A 24,343-nucleotide genomic window follows, 5' to 3' on the forward strand; every position below is an offset into this window, starting at 1 on the left:
CCGAGTTCAGGCAACAAAGATCTGCTGTGGAAAACCAATCGAAGAGCGCGCGTCCCGCCGTGTCGGGGTGGGTGCAGCCATCGTCCCAGTAGGGATGGTGCGCGTTCCAATCGCCGCAGATGATCCGAGGGCGAAAGCCGTCGCGAAGCAAAGAGTCTAGATCCATGTCCGGCTGAACGCCTTGAGGGGCGTAGACGTTCACGAGGGAAAAAGGGCCCCCCGGGAGAAAGATCCTGAGCTCCTGGGTCTCCAGGCCCGCGATTCCCGGGCCGGCCGGGAGGAGGCGCGCGGGAATGGCCGTTGCCACCGCCGCTAAAAGACCGCCGCCGCGGGAATTGGGACGGTCACACCGGAAAATGGTGAACCCAGGGAGGGAGAAGGAGGCTGACGGGACAAGCCACGTCTCCTGGATTAAAAGGACGTCTACCCCGCGGAGCCATGGTTCCGCCAAAAGAAAGTCCTTTTTTGCGCGTAGGCCTTGGGCGTTCCAGTGAACGATGCGAAGGGCCGAATTGAATTGGGCCGGACTAGGCATTATGTGCCGATTGCGCTGACTGACGGTGACGAAGTTTTACCTTTTCCGCCAGGTTGGCAGCGCCAAAGTCTTCCAATGAAACCGTCCGGGTTGGGCCGGGCAGGAAGGAAAGGTCCATGTCCGATGCTGGCCCGTCTGAATCGGAAGTAGCCTTTGGGGCCGCCTTCCTCTGTTTATTCCCTTTTTTCTTTCTAGGCGGGCCAGAGAGCGTAGGGCGTTCCTCCCGCTGTGGCGGACGTTTTTGAGCCTGGGAGGTAGGTAATTGTTGGGGTTGCAACGAGTTGTTCTCGGGGAGAGGGAGTTCCGATTCCCTAGTGGGAGGGGTAGACCGAAATTCTGATCTAATTTGTCGGAGTTCTGCCCGTAGCGAGTCGATAGCCGCTTCCAGCCGGGCGATTCGCCGAGTCAAGGATTGGTGGTCCGGGCCCCGTGCTGAGTCGGCCTGATGGGTAGTCTCTACCCTACCGCTGGAACCACTCTTGGCCTCCGGGACCTGGAGGGGTTTAGGCTTTGCCGCCACCTGGGCATATGATGGTTGCTCCGCAGGCCAGAGACGCTTAGCCTCCACATGAGAGCAGCGGTGGATGACACTCAATTTGAGTAGCCGCGCTTCCGAGAGGTAAGCCGGGCAGTTGGACGAGTCCGCTCGGTGAGGGCCCCCGCAGCGAACGCACTTCTCCGCCGGGCGCGAGCACCCCGTGGGGTCGTGGTCCTCCCCGCAGTTTAGGCAACGACGGCGCCCACGGCAAGAAGCCGGAGCGTGGCCGAAAGTAAGACAGCGCCCACAGAATCTGGGCTTAGGGTAGAAACGCTCACAGCGAAACCGCTGATAGTACAGTTTCACCGACTCGATCGGGTCCGCACTGGCAACGGAGAAGTAAACTGTCGTACTCGGGGTCACCTCTGCCCGGTCGATGAATTTCCGCGTGAAGCGGCGCACCTCGACAACAGGCAACATGGCCTCCGTGAGCATATCGTAAATCTCGGACACGGTTAGCGAGACATCCACTCCTCTCAAGAGATATGCCGTTTGGGAGCATTCCGGGGCCAACCTGCCCCGCACCGACAAGTCCCCAAGAGACGTCAGGGCGAGAGCCGTTTGGGCGGTGGGGAAGTCTCTTGTTTTCAACAGAAGAAGCCCACTTCTGGAATAACGAACGTCCTCGATGAGCTCCGGGCGTGGGAATCGCGTCCGGAGTGCGGCGTGTAGCTCGGCCAGACGTAAACGACGAAGGGGGCCCTGGCCCTCCAGGAAGATTGTGAACAAGAAGTCCGATGGGAGGGACGGCCGAATAGAGCGGAGTTTATCCGCCTCCGCGAAAGGAGCCAAATACCGCAGTCCCGAGGGATCGGGGCCCCCCGGGCCCGACTCCGGGGACCGGAGGCGAATGCGCGGGGGCGAAGACGCCTCCGAAGCCATGGAGCAGTCCACACCGGATAGGCCCGTGAATCCCGCTCCTACCTGGGAGAAAGCTGGGAAATAATTTAATTCCGGAAATCCTTTTCCGCTGCTGAAGTAGCCACTCGGGGCACCAGCCACCAGGAAGTAATCTCTGCCTGGGAAAAGCAAAAACCTGACAGTCGAAAGGCCACCAAAAAACTTTACACTCCCAAAAACCAAAATATGAGAGAAACCAAAAAGCACAAGTCTAGCACTTGAATCTTCTGACAATTCGAACGTCGCGCCAAAACCTGTACGCCATCTTCCGTGTTTTTCTGGTGATTCGATCCCGGTTTTCCATAGCGGTAAACTGCCACCTTCATCGCCCGGCCATCCGGCCGTCAAATGTTAATGTTATTTAAAATTGATTTTAAGTAGAGAATTTCAAGATAAATTATTAATTTTATACCTATAATTTATAGTAAATAATAATTAAATTTTCGTGAAAAAAAATCATATTTCAAATTTTATGATCGACGAAAGTTGGCAACGTTGTTTTGAAAATCGAAGAAAGAGCGTAGATCGTTTGGCCAAGTTATACGGATAAATTCCGACAAATTGATATTTTGCGTAAGTATTAAATTATTTTCTAAGTAAATACGTATCGGAAATATGATTATGGTTAAATAATTATATTAATTTCATCGAAAGCACGTCGATAATTTAAAGTATTCGTTGATTTTGCGATAGAAGCCGTGCTCTTTTGTTAAGTTAAAACTGAATGGATAGCGTACGTCATTTACCAGTAAAAATTTTTATAAAATGAAATATTTAATGTATTTGGCATGCATACAAATTACAACGTCAAGTTATGAGTTTATGGTTAAGTTATTTAGACATTTTATCATCACTTTGTAATTTGTAGCAAAAATTGAGTTTAATAGTGATTTAGTCTTTTAATTAGAATTATTCTGACTTTATTAAGTAAATGATGATAAAATTCAGCTTATTTTCTCGAAGAATTGACTTTTGTATCCAGACAGAAATAATTACATCATTTAGTATAGTTGTTAGTAGGTAAATAAACTTTGAAGTTTATTTACTTTTACTTGCAGTTTTTACGTACACATAAACATTAAAAAAAACTTTAAAAATATACTTAAATATATTTTTATCATCAAGTTTTTGATGATAAGATAAGATCTTATGAAATTTTATCCACTTTAATATGTTTAATGATGATAATACAATAATACCTTGGTTATCATCTGTTTCGGTTTTCGTAGATTTTTCCTGCAAAAAGTTTGTTTTGGTTTTCGTTGGTTGCCTCGGATTTCGATGGCATGCCCACGTAACCTTGCTGCTAATTTTGCAAAAACGAAGGGTGACCCACACATTTTCCTGCCTAATGTGGCATTGTTTCTCATTGTGTGAGCATTACCCCATGTGTCTAGCCCATTGGTTCCCAATTAGTTTTTCCTGCGTACCACTTCAAGAAAGAGCTCAAACTTGCATACCCCTTATAGCAGAAATTCATATTAATCCATACTATTATTATAAATTCAAAGGTAATTCTGTCTGTTAATTTCACGAACACAAATTGTGTTAATTGTCCATTTTATGTTTCTTGCGTAAGAATTTCATATAGGTATTGTCACAAATGCATTTTTTTGATGAAATTTTAGAATATTTTGTTATAAATAAACAAATTTGTGCATTCGACATCATGTTGTAAATTGCCGAATTTTTGATGGTCCACCCATTATTTTTTTGATTGCTTCATCTCATGCATTTAAATTTTAAATCAACTGATTTTAAATCGATTTTAGATTTTCGCGCGTACCCCTTCATGTAATTTCGTGTACCCCTGGAGGTATGCGTACCACTGATTGGGAACCATGGGTCTAGCCAAACAATTCCATTGCTTTCCGTTCCTTTTAGCTCCCTCATGGGACCAAAGAAAGTTTCCAGAGCAAGCAACCCTTCGAATGCCATGTTAAATGTTCATTTATTCTTTACATTAGTCTTTTATATTCATTTTATTTTTATAATATTTATTCTCTAAAAATGTGTTTTTGGTATGTATTTTGGAGTGTCTGTAATAAATTAATTGGATTTGCGTTTATTTGTACAGAAATAATTGCCTCGGTTTTTGTTGGTTTTGGATTTCACCAATTGTTTTCAAAGAAAACTGAGATATCACTGTACAGTTCTTTTTATAGATAGGTTTCAATAAGAAATGTAAACAGTACTTTTAATAATTTAAAAATTTTTCAGTTTAATTAAATTCTATCAATCAACAGATATTTCATTGTAAAATCTTTACATAATGACAAGAAGATTGAAATTGTTATTAGTAATTTAATGCAATGCTTGTCTTGTCAGTTAATTAGAATGAATTGTCGCGTAGCATTGTTCGTAGTTCTTACTAGGGGGATGGTTGATATGATCTTATTTCGTATGACTCTGAAATCTAATTTCTATATTAATTATTGTAGTAAATTTTCATTTATTGTATAGTACTTAAGTTTATAGTACAGTAATGTCATTGATGAGTAATTTTTACTTATTATATTAATAACCAAGACAGCAAAATCTGCAGTTGATCAATATTAGTATAAAAAGTGAAAGTTGAGTTGTACAATTAACCAATTGCATTATGTTGGATAAAAATAGTCAATCAATAATAATGCATTCAAATTTACTTTTCAAGTAAACAAAATTTAACTGTATTTATTTGACTATATGCAAACTAAATACATTAATTAATTAACAATTAAACTTTTTTGAATTAAAGTGTGAAAAAATTTTTAATAGTGCCAAGTGAAAAATTGTTTTATCTTTATTAAATAAAGTATTTATTTAACTCTTTGATTTATCCACTTTTACTGCTTTAGATTCTGTCTTGTATTTGAATTTATTACCTGAAGTTTGGCATGTCTAAAGTAGTTTTAACTAAAATTTTTAATATAGAATGATTTGGTTATAATTTTGTAAGAACACATTATATATATATATAGGTGAAGATTATTGAGTGTGTCTATATCATTTTTAACAATACACTATTGCAGAAAGACTTTTCATGCAAAGTAAATACAGTCAACCACTGTACTCACAAATGATATGTTCCAAAGCTTATTGTGGATAGTTGAAACCATGTTTAGTAGCAAATTGTGTATGAAACCCATACTCATGCATGCATATAACATGATAGGTCAAGAGGGGGGAAAACATAGGCATTGTTACATATGTCTACATAATCTCAGATTTCCTGTTCTGCACATTTTGTATATGAGCTGTTTTCTTTGAAAGTGGTGTAAGTCCATTTTTGACAAAAAGCTAGTTAATGATAACAATGAATGCAATCTACTATGAGCTTTTTATCTATAAACAGTTTTAAAAAAATCCTTCAAAATTTTCATCATTTTGTCAATATAAATTTATGTAGTTAATGAAATTACAAATATAATTACTTTGAAAGTGGTGTAAGTCCATTTTCTGCAAAAATTTACTGTATATTCCTACAGATTATTATACCATCATATAACAATGCTGAAAACATAAAAGTTTATTTTACATGAAATGAAATGAGATGATTTTGTTTCGACAAAACCACTAGAAAATGCAATTCTAAGAAGATGAAAAAATACTACTGGTGAAGAGGTAAATTGGCTGAAGATATGTTGGATAAGTGTTTTAAAAAACAAACCATATATAATGCTGTATAAAACTTCATTTGATGAAAATGCAGAGTTTAAAACACTATATTTATCCCCAGATGAAGAAGACCACAAAAATTTGAAAATATAATACTAGCACCTTTATATCATCATGCAGGCCCATCACATCTGAAAAATTCAACGACATGATGGATCTATTACCTTATATTCCTCCAGTACATCATGACTATTTTCAAAAAGTTCCTCATAATGATAAAAATTAAAAATGGCACATATTAATATAAAATTGTAATTAAAGTAATTTAAATGGCATTACCTGAAGAAATATTGAAATAAAGCCTTTTTATTTTGTTTTTTTGACATATTTAATAAAAATTTCATTAAAAAATTGGTTTGATTCAATTGGAATCTCATATTTAATATTTCATAAATGTATGATTTTCACATTTTGTTGACTTTGAAAATGGTGTAAGTCCATTTGAGGTCATCAAAAGTATAAATTTCTTTTAACTAATACTTTAAAAACAATCACCTTATAAACTTAAATCAATTTAATATTTAAAAAACATAAAATGAGTGTATTAACATATACCAATATTTTTCAAACCATTCAAATACAAACCCTTAAATATCTCCATATAATATAAAATGGATTTATGAGCTGTATTTTAGGTTAAATCTATTTTTGAATTTATATAATCATCCCTTTCTATGACCAAATGTCCTTGTATAGAGAGGTTTTAAGTCGACATCACGAGTGACGTCGTGAGCATACACAATTGCCTGGCACCATCTTTGTGGTTTGTTGTTTTGTGTGTTTATGCGTGCTGTAGCTCTGTAGCTGGAGTTCTTATGTTGTTTATTCATCGTGAATATCACTATGGTGAATTCTGTAATTGGGTGTAATGCTAGTTCACTCAAGAACAAAGGAACATCATTTTTTTAAATTCCCGGCATTATTTGTCATCAAGGACCCCAAACTGAGGAGCTTTCATGACGAAGGCAATCTTCATGACTCAAGAATTAACCGGAAAGATTTTAATATGGATGTCAATACAAGAGTTTGTCAGAAACATTTTATTTCAGATAAACAATAAATCCGATTGCTAGTCAATCAATAAATCTTATATATAAACTTTTGCATGAGTATCATAAGCCAGTTGCATAAATTCTTTTGTTACATAAATAGCAACAAAATAAAGTTAAATCATTTTAACAACTGCAGATTTTAGTTTGAATAGATAATTGTTTTCTAACCCTTTATTTTTAACCTTTCAGTTTGTTTTCTTAGTGCCTGCTTGTAATAAATATATAGTAGAGTTAATATTAAAGTGTTAAGCAAAGATAATCACTTAGCATATGAAGAATTAGAAATGCATTTTGAACCAATTCTCCTTCCAGGCTAATTTACATAAATAAAAGTGTGTGTACTTTTTAAGATATAAACCAATAATTTCCATTGTTCACTTACAAATAGCTAATTTAGGTTATTTTAGTGAGCAACATTAACATCTCTTTAAGAGGCTATTTTTTACAATGATTTTTTTTACATTATTTACAAATAATCATTACATAGTAACCTTCAGGTTGTTTCTGACAAATCCTTATTTATTATTTACATATAACATACCATAATGATAAGTTTGTTTTAATATTAATTGTTTAATATTAATAATATATTATTCAAAAAGTTTTTTACCCGAAAGGAAAACTTTTATCATTGTATAATGAGTCATCACCAGACTGGGTGCCAACATTAAACATGGGATATGAGAGTGGCCACAATCCAACTGCATATCATGAGTGATATGAAAGAGCACATAATCACAAAAGACAAGTAGCCATAGAAGCTGAAACTTTCACAACTGAAGCTTGCACCCAACTGTTACTGTTAAAGATGTAGCAATCCCAACAACTCCAGAAGTGGAAGAAACAGAGCCTTTAAAATTGTTTTTTAATGCATGGGTACAAACTACATCTTTGGTTGAAACTCACTTGCCAGACTGAATTTAAAGCTACAGATATTGAAAGCTTGCAACATGAGTGTGCAAACTTAAAAACTGAAGTTTTATTATTAAAAAAACATGTGTTCTTAATAAAGAGTTTTTTGAAGGTGATGACAACAAGGTTCATTTTTTTACTGGACTCAGTGATTTTAAATTGCTTTCATTGGTGCTGAACCTTTGTTGCAAACAAGGTTGATTATCCAAATTCCAGAAAATTGACTCCATTTCAAGAGCTGATAGTGTGTTTGATGAGACTTTGCTTAAATTTAAGTTTGGAAGATTTGGCTTACAGATTTAATATTTCAAAGGCAATAATATGCCAAATCTTTGACAAGTGGCTACACATTTTATATATCAGGTTAGGTAGATTGATTGATTGGCCTGAGAGAGATGTGCTACAAAAACTATGCCCAAAGAATTTTAAAAAACCATTGGCAACCAGATTGCAATAATAATAGACTGTTTTGAGCTTTTTGTGGCCTTTATCATTAGTTGCTCGCTATTTGACAATGTCCCAATATAAGCACCATAATACAGTAAAGTTTTTAACAGGTGTTACTTCTCAAGGTTCTGTGACATTTATATCAGAATCGTGGAGAGGAAAGGTTAGTGACAAGCACCTAACTGAGCATTCAGGATTGCTTAAATATTTACTGCCTGGAGATTTTGTGCTGGCAGACAGAGGTTTCAACATTGCAGATAGTGTTGAAATTACTGGAGCACAGCTAACAGTTCCTGCATTTACCACAGGTAAACAACAACTTTCTGCATTGGAAGTAGCAGAAAGTTGGCTCATTTGAGGATCCATGTCAAGTGAGTAATCAGTCACATTAAAAGTAATTTTAAAATCCTAGAGTCAACATTTCCAATTGAGCATATGACATTAAAGGGACATGACAGTATAACGTCAATAGAAAAAATTACACATATAAGTTGTGCATTAATAAATTTATGTAATAGTGTTGTGCCATTTGAATAAAATCAAGTTTATACTGTGTAATGTTTAACAAATGTTTATTTACAATTTCAATTTATTGTTTTGAATACCAACATGTTATCAGTTCTGGTAGTGTACAGAATTTGAAAAAAATTACTTGCTTTTTCAATGATACTCTTGCACAGTGTGAAATCTTTATAAATCCTCTCAATATACAAACTTTTTTCTGTCAAAGTTAATATTTAGCATTACATACAATAAGAAAAATATTTTTAATTGAGAAGGAACCACCATATTGAGAATTTTTGCTTTCTTCCAGATACATAGGATGACATTTTCATGTTTGTGCATACTGACACGAAAACTCACCTTTATAATGTTGATTTTCATTATGCTTTTGTATTGGTCCACAGATCCTCTGTACCTGATAATGGAGTCACGAATGAATACATCATGAAGCACCATAAACATGGAACATAAAACACTTTTCAAACATGCATTTATTCCTTATAGCTAGTAATTCATGTCTTTTCCTAGGCTTAAAAGTTATTTAACACTTTAACTGCCATACGACACGCCAGCGGTCGTACTAATTAGGGCCGTACAGAGCCATCCGACGCGCCAGCGGTCGTACTAGTCAAGGCCGTACAGAGCCATACGACCGCCCGTGGTCGCTATAACCAATGTAGTTTCACTCAAGGTTAAATTATCCTGGCTTCGTAAGACGTTGTTTTACATCCTAGTGGTGGCCTCTCGCGGATGTCTATGAAGTTTGTTTCCGACTGCCGGCCGTCGTATGGCCTCAGAAGTGGTCCGACGGCCGGCCGGCGTAGTTTTTTTTAATAAAAAGCTATTTTATATCTAATAGTGAATAGTTAAAAGGAAAAAAATATCGAAAACTAGTTTAATTATTCTCTTTTGTTACATATAAAGTAATTAATATTAAATATTTCATGGTCTTATAGTCTCCGGTTTCAGGCCATACGATGGCCAGTCATCTGTTGTAACCTGATATATTTTTTTTATCTTCACTCTACCGACTGTTATATAATGACCCTTTTATTTATATCATAATAAAATATTAAATATCAAATTTTCTCATTGTGGCCTGAAAAAATGGAAAATATCATATTACAGTTAGCCTGATAAAACGCAAAATATCATATTACAGGTGGCAGTTAATGTGTTAAAAAACTTATTTGAATAAAAATATTTTCAATTTGGTTGAATGAAAAAACTATTTGATTAAACAAATAAAGTAAAACTAAAAACTATGCATTTCATGCAAAAGCTTATGAATCTTGCAATCAAAGTGAGTTTTTACAAATGATGCCTATATGCTGCTTGTGAACTTTGGATAACTGAAACTGTGATTATTGAGACCAGGGCTATGCTGGTCTAACTAATGTAAAAAATCTTCAGATCTAATTTCATCAACCTTAGATTATGTTAACAGAAATATTTTATGATTTAATTGTTATCAATTTAGATCTTAAATAAATAGTGTGACAAATAATCCAGCAGATTATTTGGGATTTGACTGTATTTATATTTTTTAACCAGCTCTGTATTAAAAATTTTAGTCAAATTAAGTTTAATCAGAAAAAATCAGATTTGACACCAAATGATCCACCAGGCTTTTTATTAGACTATATATTAAGGCTAAATAATAATCAGATACAAAACAATATGGCTAGAATTAAGCAATTAAGCTATCTTGTTTGGGTTCTTGTATTTAATGTTATCAAAATTGACAGTTGTCTATTTAATCGGGACAGCTGCTTTATTGGGCCAAATCTCAAAGAACGGAAACCAAACTAATAAATTAATACATAATTTAATCACTTAGTTGGGGAAAGAATTTAGCAAGTTTTAATATATTTTAGGGATCTTCTGAAAATATGTAGACGTTACATACACTAATGTCGTATAGGCCTAATGATTGGCAGAGACAAAGAGATTTTGTCTTTCACTTGGGCAGTTCAGTTTTTCTGGAGGGAGTCACCATAGCGGAATGTATCACACAGGGATCTTGTCTGAGATGGACCTGAATGCGAGCTATTGACCTGCTCTGGATTGGACTGGACAATCCCTTTAAAAGTGAAGGGACAAAGATCCCTGGACAATTTTTCAAGGTCTCTTGACTGAGTTGGAAGATGGCTAGAGTTTCCTTGGAAGGTATTGTGTGCATAATTATATCTAGATTTGAATAGCAGCCATCCGATCGTTGAGACCAGCATCCGGAGCTTGTGGATTCTATGGACACTCCTGCCGAAGTGGCTCATCTCCAAGTAAAGGAAACTGATTAAAGGAAGCATAAGGTGACTTTTGGACAAACCTTTTCCTTTCTCCCTTTTTAGATAGAACATGTTCTAACTAAAATCGTTCAATTCATTCCTGATTGAATGATTTTTCCTATCTTGTGTATGTCACTACTAATACTGTATTTGGCAACACTAGGACGATGTGAATCAGTTATCTATTGTCATGTGTCTGGCAAATTTATAGTACAAATATTTTCTGTATTTTGGTTTAATAAAGCATTAAAATAGGTACCTAATTATTATTAATATTTTTTACCTACTTATTTATTTACCTACATATTACATATTTTATTTTAGAATTTATTATTAGTTTGTTTAATTGGGGCAGCCACTTAATTGGACCAAAATGGATTAGTCCCAATGTGTCCTGATTAAGCAGAATCAACCGTATTATATATACACTATATACAGTAGGTGATCAGTTAACGAACATAATTTGTTCCAAGACTGTGTTTGCTATCCGAATTGTTCATTAATCGATTATTGATTTACCATAGGTTTTTTGGAAATTTGATTAATTCAGCATATAAAGTATATAATTTTTTATTTTTGGGGTCTCCAGAACAAATTAATCAAATTTATATGTAATAATAAAAATACGTATACAGTAGAGCATCGATTATCCGACTTAATTGGGGACTGGAGTTGGTCGGATAACGGAAAAGTATGAAAAAATACATTATTAGTATAGTGTATTAGGCCTGGTTTAAATACTAGCCTCCCTTTCTTGGTCGAGCCAGTGCTGCCAGCTAAAACATGCAAAAATTTAACAAAAATAATATTAAAGTAGCCAAGACATAACTAAATATTGTAGCGCCAAATCACTAGTGGACATTTGAGTTTGCCGACTAGAACGCGGTCGGTTAACCGATAAGTCGGTTAATCGGTTAATCGTTAATAATCGATGCTCTACTGTATACACAGTCATGCATTTTTATCAGTCGTGTTTTTTTCCGTTTGTGTGATTAAAGAATCTGTCCAATGTTGATTGCTTTTCTCTCTTCTTCAGAATTTTTCAGAAGTAATTAGTAGCGATCCCCAAGCCTATTAACCTTAATCAGGTTTGGATGCCATTTGGATCACCGTTGTTTTGACATCCTCTCACTTTTTCAAAAGATCTTTAATAGCAGATGTCAACATTGGTCCTCTTTCAACTTCCTCTTTTTCAGAAGAAAATACATCTGCTGAATTTCTTGGTGTTCTTCATTTAAGAGTTCTTGGAGTTCTTCTATTGTCAGATCGGTTTCAGGTTTCATTATGAGCTCTTCAATATTCTTTATTTCTCAGATGTAATTTTCACTACTCCCTTAGCTGCTTGAGTCTTTCTTAGCTAAGATTGTGCCTACTGTAGATCTGTTCAAGCCACACTGCCTAACAACATCAGATATCTTCTGTTCACTCTACCTTGGATATTATACTCTCGCCTTTTGAAAATAAAAACTGATGCAAAACTTAACAAGTACCCATGTGACAGTCTTGCAAGGACTCTAAAAAAATTCTTTGTCAGAAAGGTAAACAAAAGGCCGGAATTACAAGGGAGAGTTTCAAAATTTAGAAGAATACTATCCAATCAGTATTGGTTGAGTGTTGATGTTGACATGGAGATGAGGGAAGACCAATGGGTATTTATTATTTTACATCTCTGCTTCTTGTGTTTATTCTGTGGGGTGTTTGTTGTCTGAGCATAAAAATCTTTTCTGAAAGTGTTCGTTATCCAATTTGTTTGCAGTCTGAATTGTTCGTTAACTGATCACCCACTGTATATTATATTTAATGAAGGATATGAGATTCTTATATTTAAATTAAAATTTCAGAAATACTCTATGCAAGTATATATATATATACATGCATACTGTATTAGTATACAGTATATAGTGGGTCCCAGGAGGAAAGGTCTTCTGGAAAGTAAAAGGATAGGTTATTTTAAACAAAAAAGTTCATATAAACATATGCTTTATCTTGAATAGTTAGGGATGTACTTTTAGCATGGAAGGTCTCTCTCCATTCTACCAGATATGTGAAGTAATATCTCAACTACATTTTTCTTAATTGGTGGATTAAATGTAGTAGTACCATTTAACTGGCCATCAAGATCTCCAGATCTAACCCTGTTAGATATTTGTTAAGTACTAATTGAAACGGAATGACTAAAGAACTATTGCAAGACGATCGCTAACTTACCGACCGTCAACCCAACGAGTACTTTACGCGGGTTTGCAAGAAAAACTTTATGCCAGGCCTGGACTTTCGTATGCTCCAGAAATTATAACTATAAATAGTCAACTAATAATAAAGAACAAATCAAGTTTTAATGTGAACTAATAAGACTATGTACAAATTAGTAAATTCTAAAACAATTTATTTCACAAAGGACACTTATTTTGAACTGACAAAACAAGATAACTTATCAACTATGATCTAGAACTAGTTCCCTGAGACTTACGACAAAATCAGAATTCAATTTATAACTATGTACAATTCAACCTTAGAATCTATGACTATTCGTCGCCTCAATTACAAGAATCTTCTATCCAATTCCTTTGAATTGCAAAACCTTCCTATTCTTTTTCCCAATCTGGAAATCACCTGCTCGAACCTTGCTTTCGACTTCCTTGGCAGCACACCTCGCTCTCGATCAATTGAAAGCTCACCTCAATCGTCGTCTCTCAGATCTTGTTCTTTTTATATGTCGTGAGGTGACGTTACAAACGTTCTCTGGAACCACTCCCTCATTTACATACTTAGACACTAACAGTGATTAACATCTTTGTCTGGTCAGCATTAATCCGACAAAATCTACTAACGACTTTTACATTACTTTTTCTCAGTTAAATGTTACATATTTGAGATGTCACTTTTAAGTCATTTAGTGAGTTCTGATTCTAGTGTGTTTGTGGTCTCCCCCCCTTTTCGTGTCAGAACTTCCATTCAAACTTCCGAGTATGGGCGCACAGTAGCACGTTAGTTTTTTCCTATGGCGCTTTGTCAGTTTGGTGATTTGGTTCTTTTTTCTTCCTTCTTTTTGTCTTATTTGTTACAGAGGGTGAATGGGGAACTTTCACCCTAACTAAACATAAGCCCCAAAATAAAATATACATAATGAAAACAAAAAATAGAAAATAAAAATACAGCTCGGACTCAGTTCCTTACAGTGTGGTTGGATGAAGAGTGCAATGTACTGAAGAAAAATGGATGGATGAAATGAACTGGTGGTTACATAATGGATGCTATTGCCTGCATAAACAGGGCTTGTGCTAGACCTAAAATATTTTAGTCATTTTGACTTGCAGATCATAGGAATGTGTGTCAATAGCAATGAATTAATAATCAAATTTAAAAAGTTTATTTCCTAGCCACTGATTTTATATGATTAAATACACATTTATGATTGAGTTTGATTCAAATTGCTTATTTACAATAATACAAATCTTAATTTAAAATATAATAGATGAGAATGTTACAAGATAAAAAAAAATTTTTTTTTGTTCTTACAGTTAAATGCTTCAATAGCTTTGCATTTGGAAACTGAAAGACTAAGGGTCATTTAAAGCCACACAAAATTTTTAGACTATCCTCTTTCAAGCAGCTTTATTGAAAGCACTTTATCAAATTGTTTTCAGTAAAATACATTTATTAATCATGGTTTCAAATTCATTTGTTTATTATTTATTTACAGTTTTACAAAACTTTATAATTTACAAGTATTAATTATAAAATGTCTTAAAATATTTTTTCTCTTTGCTATTCATTTTGCTATCAATGTATTAAATTAATCCATTCCTAGAGGTCATTCATTTTAGGTTTTGTTTGTGTTAAATACATTTAAATTACTTAATAAAATTAAAACAATTGACAAAATTGTAAAACTAATATATAATAGTATATTTATTATTAAATTTTATTGAACAACCATAATGCTTAATGATAATTTAATAAATTAATTTATTTTATCAAATTTTTTCAGTAACTTAAAAATTCATTTTGATTCTTTCATAGATGTCATAATGTATCAGCAGCAAGTTCGTCCATCATCTCAGAGTGGTCAGTCAGCAAATAATTCTTTTTCGTATCCAAATTTTTCATATCATCTTGCAGATCATAAATCAAATAAACAAAATTATTCCAATTTTGGTAAAGGAACAGGACAAAAGTTTGTAACTTCAACTGCTAATTCTCCTCCCCCTCCTCCCCCTCCTCCACCTCCACCTCCTCCTCCTCCATCTCTTATTGGTAACACTAAATATATAAATATGATGTCAAATTCATCTGTTGAAAAAAAAACCAATAATAATAATTCAGCCTTGACAGAACCAAGTAATGATAATCAGTTCCAACAAAATTCTTTCAAAAATGAAATGTCTAGAGGTCTACCACCTGGCTTTTCAAAAGCAGAGGCTGAACAAAAAAATTCACGGTATGTATTTGAATATTTAAAATTATTTTTTCAGAAATCACATTTTAGTAACATTGGTAAAATGAAAATATTTATTTAATTACAAGTTGTTAATTCTTTTAAATATGTTGGATGACATAGTTTTCTTTAAAATAAAACAAAGGAAAAATTCTTTTCTATAAAAATTTTCTTAAAATAAGGAAACAATATAAAAGAAAAATGTTTATAAAGAACTTATTGACGGCTAGACTTCCTGTTTATTCTTGTATAATGCTATTGAGAGAACACTTAAATAGTTATTTATTAAGCATAACAGTTTAATGCTCATTTGCCATTAATTGTAAAATTATTAGATCTCTGCTAATGTTTTTAAAAAATTAATAAACACAAAAGACACAGTGTGTCCCAAAAATATAGGTAATCTATATGTTCTTTAGTTTTTTAAATATTAATTATTTCTTAACAATGTGAGTGGTTATTATTATTTATTTATAGCATAATACAATGTTATTTAATTGTTTTTACAATATTTAACAGTTATATAAAGTGTTAAACACAAAATACTTGTTTGTGATGTCCCAAAAATACAGATAAATACTATAAACTTTGAGAAATAGTTTATAACATAAATTGATGAAAATTGTTTTAATATGAAATAGAACTGCCATTATGTTTAATGACTTCAAAAATGTGATTAGGCATTGATTTAATTAAATTGTAAGGTTTCTGGATCCATTTGAAACCAGCACTCAATGATTTCTTGTTTAAGCTCTGAAACTGTCATAAAATGCCTGTTATTAGCATAAATTTTTCAAGTGAGAATGCACCTATAAGTTCTCAATCAGATTTATGTCCAGACTTTTCTTGCTGGCCACTTAGTTGTTGAGTGTGAACAATGAATACTGGCATTGCCCTGTTGGAAAATCCAATCAGGTCTTCCAATTTTTTCTCCAATAGGTATTAAATTATTTTTTAGGATTTCTTGATAACTTTTAGATGTTTGTCTACCAGTTAAAATCACTAAATTTGATAAACCATTAAATCCAAAGCTGCCTCACACCATAACAGAACCATCACTTTTTTGCCTGCTGAAAACTGCACTCTTCTTTCCTAACATCATGCCAGTAATTAGGCTATCCAAATTAAATTTCTTTTTATTACTGAAAAGAACTGAGAACCATTGGTCATTCTACAGCATGTGATCTTTAGCTCACTGCATTCTTGCCAATTTGTGTTGTTCTGTTAGTGGTAGTTTTTTCATCATGGCAGGAATTTTATATGTGGAACTGCTGAACTTCTCTGATGAACAGTGCTTTTTGATATTTTTAATTCACTTTCAAACAAAATTTGATAAACTGATTTATCCTGTTGTGATGCAGGGTGCACAATTCAATTATCATCCCTTTGAGATGTGATTTTGGGTCTTCCTGATCAATGTTTAGAAGGTATTAGTAATGATTCTCCCAAAATTTTATAAATTTCAGGAGTACATCTGTTCATTAAAACAGCAAATTCCTTGACACGGGGCTTAAAGTGGCTCACTTTTTTTTCACAGCACCTCTCTTTTTTAGCTTTATCTGAGGAAAACTTGTTTCTCTTACTTTTTTCAATTTCCATGTAGAAGTTTTGTTTTTGTAAAAGCGCTCGGGTGCAAAATAGCGACCAGCACAACCCCGTAACACGTTATCATGTGACCATGTGCTGCGAAATGATAAGGCACTGTGATATACACATGTACTGTACATGTATATAGGTTAACATAATGAGGAGCTTTCCAAGGCTTGCTACTCTGCACATGCTGTAGGAATTTGCATGTGAGTTCTCCTTGCATATATCCTTGTGAAATACTGATCTCTGTAGTGCTTCGATACAATCACATGGCACTAAGGCATAAGTACATCTATAGTTTGGTGTTAAGAGTAATTTTTGTACAGCATTATTTTTAGTATTTGTATGTGACCCAAATATTTATTTGGTGATTTTATTAATATTTTTTAAATGATTAAAACTAAAATTACAGAATTCATTACTGGCAATACTAGTTGTCAAATCCAAAAGAATACATTCCCCTGAGTACAATAAAACAGTCATTTGACCCCACATCTGACAGAGAAAGGAGTTTATGAAAAAGTAATAAAACGATTAGCAGTTTATTGTTCTTCACAGTGTGAGGGACCAGCAGAGTGTATTACAGTACTTTTGTGGGAGAAAATATACTACCCTGAAGTTTAAAAATAATACAATCCTGCAAAATTTAACAAATGTGAAGTCAATAAGTAAATGATGAAATTATTTATAGAGAGTTGATATTTCATAAGTTTAGTTTTTTGCATTTACAGATCAAATTACAGAAAATATAAATAAAAATCTCAGTTTTTAAAAACTAAAATCATAAAATTTCACTTACAAACAATCGAGATGAAACACATGCTTTTTATTTTTATAATGGCTTTGTTTTATTCAGACACACAAATATTATTCCTATATAGATTTATTAATTATAATAAACATATTTTAATGTAATTTTACACATAATGTAACACTAATTAAATGTCTGAAATGAAAATGTAACTGAATCGAGTCCCACCGCCATATTAATTAATGTTTCACAATAATTAATCGATTCTGTGCATGTCCCGTTGCATCAAATTAAATAATTTATAAAAATTAAAATAATAAATATGTTTATGAAATAATTGACTATATCTGTTTGCAATAATAATGTAAAACACACTATACTTATAGTTCAGCATTGCCAATAATAATTAATTTATATTTGAATTTTAAAATCTAAGAAAAACATATTTTTTAAATTAAGTTTTATGCATTTATATCTGCAACTTCAGATAATACAAAGATATAAGAATCCATCAAAAAAAAGTTAGTTAATAATAATTAAAATCGAAAAAAAATAAAACTTTTAAGGTAAGGAAACTTGTAAAAAGTCAGGTATGCAATCATGTGACGCCCATCCCCACTTTGTGTAACTAAATGGTCGAGGTTGAAATAAAAGTCTAAACTTCGGTAGAAGTAAAAACAAGCATCAGCACGTGTCTAGGTCAATAAATTTGAACAGGAATGATGATGAAACATGACACCATGTAATTTATGCTAATTACCTTCTAGTATTAAAAAATTAAAATCTTCAATAAATTATAATTAAATTAAATATTTTTTTGAATCAGTTCAACTAGAAACATATCAAAAAGCTAGATTAAAGTGAAAATAGCAGTTTTTCGATGTTAAATATTTACAAATTAATTTTTTAATTTGGTGCTGGATTGACTGAAGGTGTGCAATTTATATTCGAATGAGCACATGTGTGATGGGTTTTAACTAGTTGGAACCAAACACTTCATAGCATTTATTTATATGTTTCTCATAGCTTGAATGTTGGAAGATTACATGGAAACCTTTACTAGATACACTGATGTTGGAAACACACAAACTGCAGAAAAGCTCCGAGTTAGATAACCTACATCCCCAAGACAACACCACAAAACCATTTGAGTTAGTTTTAAGAAGCCAACCTTTCCTAAGCGTGCACTTTGCCTTGCTCATGATTTAGTGGTCCACTTTAGGTTATAGTTTCTGTCAAAATGAAAAATGAAAAACACCATTAAAAAGCAGAAACCATGGTGCATGTCAAATATATAAGCACTCACTTAAAACCAAACTTTTGTCTTTGTCTAAAGATTGTCTCTACAGAAGTTAATATTTAGGATACTAGTTTAAAATCTTGTACTTTCTGGCACAAGGTTTGCTCAATCTTTAATTTTGCAGAGTGCTAGAAAGATAGAAGCTTTTAAATGCGTGTCCTACAATGTTTTATTTAATAATAACAGTAGAAATCAAATTTATTATCGCTCAACAATTATTATTTTCACTTTATCTATGGTAGTCAAGAACAAGTGATGTCATCATTTAAGCTAAAGAAAAATAGTAGAAAGACTGTTGGGAAGGAAAATTTTGCTTAGCAACTTACTTCAGAAAATATTGGATTCTATATGATTTTCCATTGCTAAAACATGAGTTTCTACTGTTAGTATTAAATAAAATCTATTTCTTTCTTTTGTCTACTGCACTTAAATACAATTACTAAATGGTATTGCTATGTAATGAACATAAATTTTATTTGTTGCAAAATTGAAAGTGTTAAATTCCTTATCATACAACTGACGGGGAGACAGAGGAATAACACTGAAGTGAGGAAATCAGTGCATTGTCAAAACAGCTGTGATGACTTATTTGAAATGAATTGGGATTGATCCTGTCATTGAAACCAAGAGAAAAAGATAGAATGTATAGCATTATGGTAAAGTTTAAATATTCCACATTGTTATGTGCAACAATTGTGATTTAATAGAATAACAGTTGTGAGATTGTGAGAGTACAGCACTCTCACGTTGCGAGAAAATTTACTGCAGGTGGTGGTAAGATATTGGTTTTTGTAAAATTTCTCTGGAAAACAAGGTCATAAGTTTAAAATTTATTGTAGGAATTGCTTCAGAACATATCAGTTGAGGAATACTCGAAAGCCTGCAGTTCATCTGTTATTTATTTTTGAGAAATTTAATAAAAAACACGTATTTGCTGGATACATACGTGCCTAGATATGAGTTAATAAATGAAAATTCTTTTATATATTACAGTCTGCATTTTTACATTCATAAAATTAAAAAAATACAAAAATTAAATGGGACATGGTGTCATAAAACTATATAACATGATTAATAATACCAATGGAATAAATTAAATTATTTCCAAGTCAAATTAGAATTCTTTAGAAGTTTTATTTGCTTTAAAATAATAGAATTATAAGCACTTATTTGACCTGAAGAATTCTGCTGGGATGTCAAAATACCCAACTGTTGCTAAAGTATTCAAAGGGTTGTTGGCTCTCGGTCATGGCAATGCAGATGTTGAAAGAGGGTTCTCCATTTCTAGATGGATTCTGACAGAAGACAGAGCTTCTGTCAGAACAAATGATGAATTGTTGATGGTAAAAGACGGACTCTGTTTACACAACAATAATGCCTTTTTGGTGCCAATGACAAAGAAGTTACTTGGATTGGCCCACAATGCATATGCTACTTACAAGTCCTTTTTGGACAAGCAAAGTAAACTGAAAGAAGTAGTAAAGCAAAAAAAGAACAAAAAGGAAGGGAGAGAAAAGGAGAAGATAAAATAAAAGCACTTGAACAGTAGAGAGAGAAAATTGATACTCTTGAAGTTGAGCTGAAGGAAAAAAAGAAGAAGAAATGCAAAGGAAAACGAGGTCTAAAATTTTCAAAGAAGCCACTAATAGACTATGAAACGCTGTTGAGAAAAACAACATTGAAGAGATATGTCTTTCCCAAGAGCTATTGGAAGGTGTGAAGAAAATTCAGTGTGATTATGAGGAGAAAACAAGAGAAGTGCAGAAACTGCAGAATGACTTAAACAAAAGAAAATCTTTTTTAATTACAAATTTTTTAAACAAGAAATCAAAAAATGTATCTTGAAATAAATGGCATTTGAAATTTAGCATGTTATTTGGAGACACATTTTGGTAGTTATGTTACTGACATTTCCTTTGCTGTATAATGGGAATTTCGTACAGGGCATATGAAAACTTAATGCAGGCCTGTTCTGGTTTAATGCTTACTTTTCTGGAGTATAAACTCAGCCTAACTATTTTCATATTTAATTTTTTCAGTCCACTTAATAATCTATCTAATATCATATGCAATGTTATTGATACAAAATGTCTGTTTTTGTGAGTTTTATTTAATAACATCTTTTTTAGTTCACTTTAACACTATTAGCTTTTTTTTCAGTGTGAACTCTTCTCACTTTTTCACTGCCATGACTGCTTTAAGCCCTGTTGATACAACAGCCTTCTGCTTTTAATTTCCATATTTTTGCAATTTCATCCATACTAAACTCTCTTCCGTGTAACATTTTGAAAAGTTTTGATTTAATATTCAAATTATTACTTGGCAACAAGGTTAAAGTGTTACTTGATGTTGTTTGTTATTATTTTTGTAATTTTATGTTTCTTATGCTTGAAATTTTATGATTCTGTTTTATTATCTATACTTTTGGGACAGCTAAAAATAAATTTTTGTTGTTAAATTACACTGGCATGCAAAACTTCAGCAATGATATAATTTTTAAAAATACAACTTGAAATTGAAGTAAAGGTTTGTTGCGATCAGTACAATGAACACCCAATTAATGAAATGTGATTCGTATGACAGAAGACATCAGAGATAATGTGAGGGTACATAAAATGTGTGCAGTCAGCGCACAGTGCAAGACTACAATAAAAAGAAGGCTTTGTTCCATACTGTGTGCATTCTATTCATTTTTGCATTAGCATACTTCCTTCATCCTTTAAGTACAAAATACTGTCTTGAATAGGGTTGTACTTAATCATGATTTTACTCATTATTAGCATTTATAGTTTTTTTTTATAAAACCCATCCCTACCCTCAAAATTAAGCTTTTTGCCATTTTATAGTACAGTAGACCCCCTATAACATGGTAGGTATGTTCTGTGTTATATGAATTCTGTGTTGTACAAGTCACTTAGATTTTACAAATACATGAGCCGTTCACAGTCCAGCACTTCTGCAGTTTAGGGGTACGGCTGTTTGAAAGATTTTCTTCCATAAAATTAATCGATTCTAGACTAATTTGACTTAAACATTTCCAAAACACGTATAATTTTTTGGGAATAATCCATATGAAATATGCTATAAACAAAAAATTGTAGGAATACTTACTGAGTGCGCACCATTCGAAGACGCCATTGCTTAAGCTTGTTTTCATCGCAGAGCGGCTCATCGAACGGCGGATGTGTTTCCTGATAAGTTATTCTTTCTGTGAAAAATTTGCTGAACTTTGGAGATATCATTAATAGAAATATAATTTTTATGGCCATTGAGTAATAAATGTTTTTTAGTAGGTCTGCTGCTCATTTAAACTCTACGGTTTGTGCAATGTCCGCTATTGGTCCAGATTCGACCAATCCTGTCAAGACATGAGTCAGCCATGACAATCTGTCTCATTCTTTTACCATGTTATAACATGGAAAAGAATGAGACAGATTGTCGGGTATATGAGCCTCTTTTAGTGTGTTATTTGAACACAATCACAATTTTTCCGCCATGTTATACGAATCCGTCTTATATAAACCTGTGTTATAGGGGGTCTACTGTAATAATTAATAATAATAATATAAAAAATTTTTAAATAAAAAAATATCATAACAGTTTTAAATGTTGCCAAGAAAGTTAAGAAACTTGTTGCTGGATTTTTTGATACTAGATGAATGCAGGAAGTTTGAGTTTTATTATAAAAATGTGAGAACAATTTTATTAATTGAAAATCATTGAAGAAGATGCAAATTCAAAATTATAATTTGTTGGGTTGCAATTTGAAAAAAAATTGTAGACCTATAAATTCCCACTGTCGTCTATCTGTCTTTCCTTGATTTCAAGAATGGAGTTAGATGAAAGACAAGATATGGAAACCTTAGGGACGGGTGGCCCCACTTGACTATAAATGAACTATTTATTACAAACCAGATGTCATGTTATTTCAATTCAAAACATTTTCCCTGAAAGCAGTTATAGATGACTGGCACAACTTTGTTGCTAATGGAAAAGTATGATGTACAGTACATGGGCAACACACTACAGTGTTAATTTGTGGTGGAGGGCATATACTTTAAATGAAATAAATTAAAAATTTGATTAAAAATTGCAGCCTGGCATTGCGACGATGTCACAATAAATAATTGCTTATTTCTTAAACAAGCAATTATTTATTGAATTATTTATTAAGAAAGATTCTGTCAATGACTTGATTCATTTTTTGCTATATTGTTTATTCTTAACATTACCAACTCTTAAATCTTTGATTTTCTTTACTCTGTTAAGAGCAATGTAAGATCCTGCAACAGTTTTCTTTGACTTTATGTTGTTGATATTTTATTTAACTTTAACCTCTGAGATCTGTAGATTGTGAGAACCTAAGCAGTTGATACCAGGAATTGTTTTCTTGAAAAATCTATATCAAATCTTTTCATCTGGATACAGTAAAAAAAAATTGTGAAACCTCCATTTAATGTCAATCCTATATAGTTGTCAACTTTAACCAAGATTGTTATTGTAAATTGAGGGGTTTTCTTCTCTCATCATATGTTATATCTATGACTGTCCTAATGCTCCATTAACCAAACTTCTTTCTGCCCAAAGATTGTGTTTTCATTTGAGGCATTCCTAAGCAACAAAGAACTAAAATATTCTAATTAGAACTAGAAAAAAGTTCACTTACTTGTGCTGGATGAATAGTGCCTGAACAAATTCTGATTTATGGAATTTTGATAGCATGCTTGGATTATCAGCTCTTTCCAGAGGGTGTGGTTACTGGACATTCCGAGTTATAGGGTATAAGATTAACAAACTTCTGCTGTATTTATCTTATTTTTATTGTTATATTTTAAATCTATGGCTTTGAAGTCTATAAATTATAAGTACACTTTTTAATTGTTATGTATGTACAGTACATATATATTTCTCTTATTTTCCTTTTTTACATTATATATAAAAAATAATGTTGAGCTAGAATTATCTTTATAGTATATTTAATTATATAAACCCTATACAAAATGTCATTCCAACTTTTCACGTTTTAATTTCTCTGACTCCAACTCTAACTCTCTCATTAATTATATACATATATTTCATTTATTTCAGAATAATTTATTTATTTTAAAATGGTTGGTGTTACATTATTTAAACAGAAATACTGAAGAAGATCCTGTAACTAAAGCCATGGTTAATAATTTGATGGGAAATGTACCCAACAAAAAAAATAGGGTAAGTTTATCGAAAATTAAATGAATATCAATATTTTCATTATTATGAATATAAAATATTTTTGAACTTTGTAAAACAAAAATTTTTTAAGAATTCTTTACATATTTTGCTTTTATTTATATATCTTTCATTGTGTGTTTTATGTAATTCAGTGGTCCCCAACCCTATGCCCGCGGGCACCATAGCGCCCACCGATCATTTTATGTGTGCCCGCCGC

General features: G+C 33.1%; 1 protein-coding gene across 2 annotated transcripts in view; it reads left to right on the plus strand.

Annotated features, from left to right (window-relative positions):
* Nucleotides 1–2,474: 2,474 nt before the first annotated feature.
* Nucleotides 2,475–24,343, plus strand: part of LOC136988475 (zinc finger protein 385B-like) — a 66,820-nt gene continuing 44,951 nt past the window's right edge. Inside the window, exons 1-4 of one of the 2 annotated variants that reach the window (XM_067286339.1) lie at nucleotides 2,491–2,546; nucleotides 14,860–14,929; nucleotides 15,179–15,277; nucleotides 24,051–24,126. In XM_067286339.1, coding sequence (XP_067142440.1) covers nucleotides 14,868–14,929; nucleotides 15,179–15,277; nucleotides 24,051–24,126 — 237 coding nt within the window. In that variant the 5' untranslated portion in view covers nucleotides 2,491–2,546; nucleotides 14,860–14,867. Of the gene's footprint in view, nucleotides 2,547–14,859; nucleotides 15,278–24,050; nucleotides 24,127–24,343 lie in introns of both variants that reach the window. The other variant, XM_067286337.1, reaches the window with a different exon arrangement.

The sequence above is a fragment of the Centruroides vittatus genome, unplaced genomic scaffold, assembly GCF_030686945.1.
Source record: "Centruroides vittatus isolate TY-2023 unplaced genomic scaffold, ASM3068694v2 scaffold_3315, whole genome shotgun sequence".
Taxonomy (NCBI): domain Eukaryota; kingdom Metazoa; phylum Arthropoda; class Arachnida; order Scorpiones; family Buthidae; genus Centruroides; species Centruroides vittatus.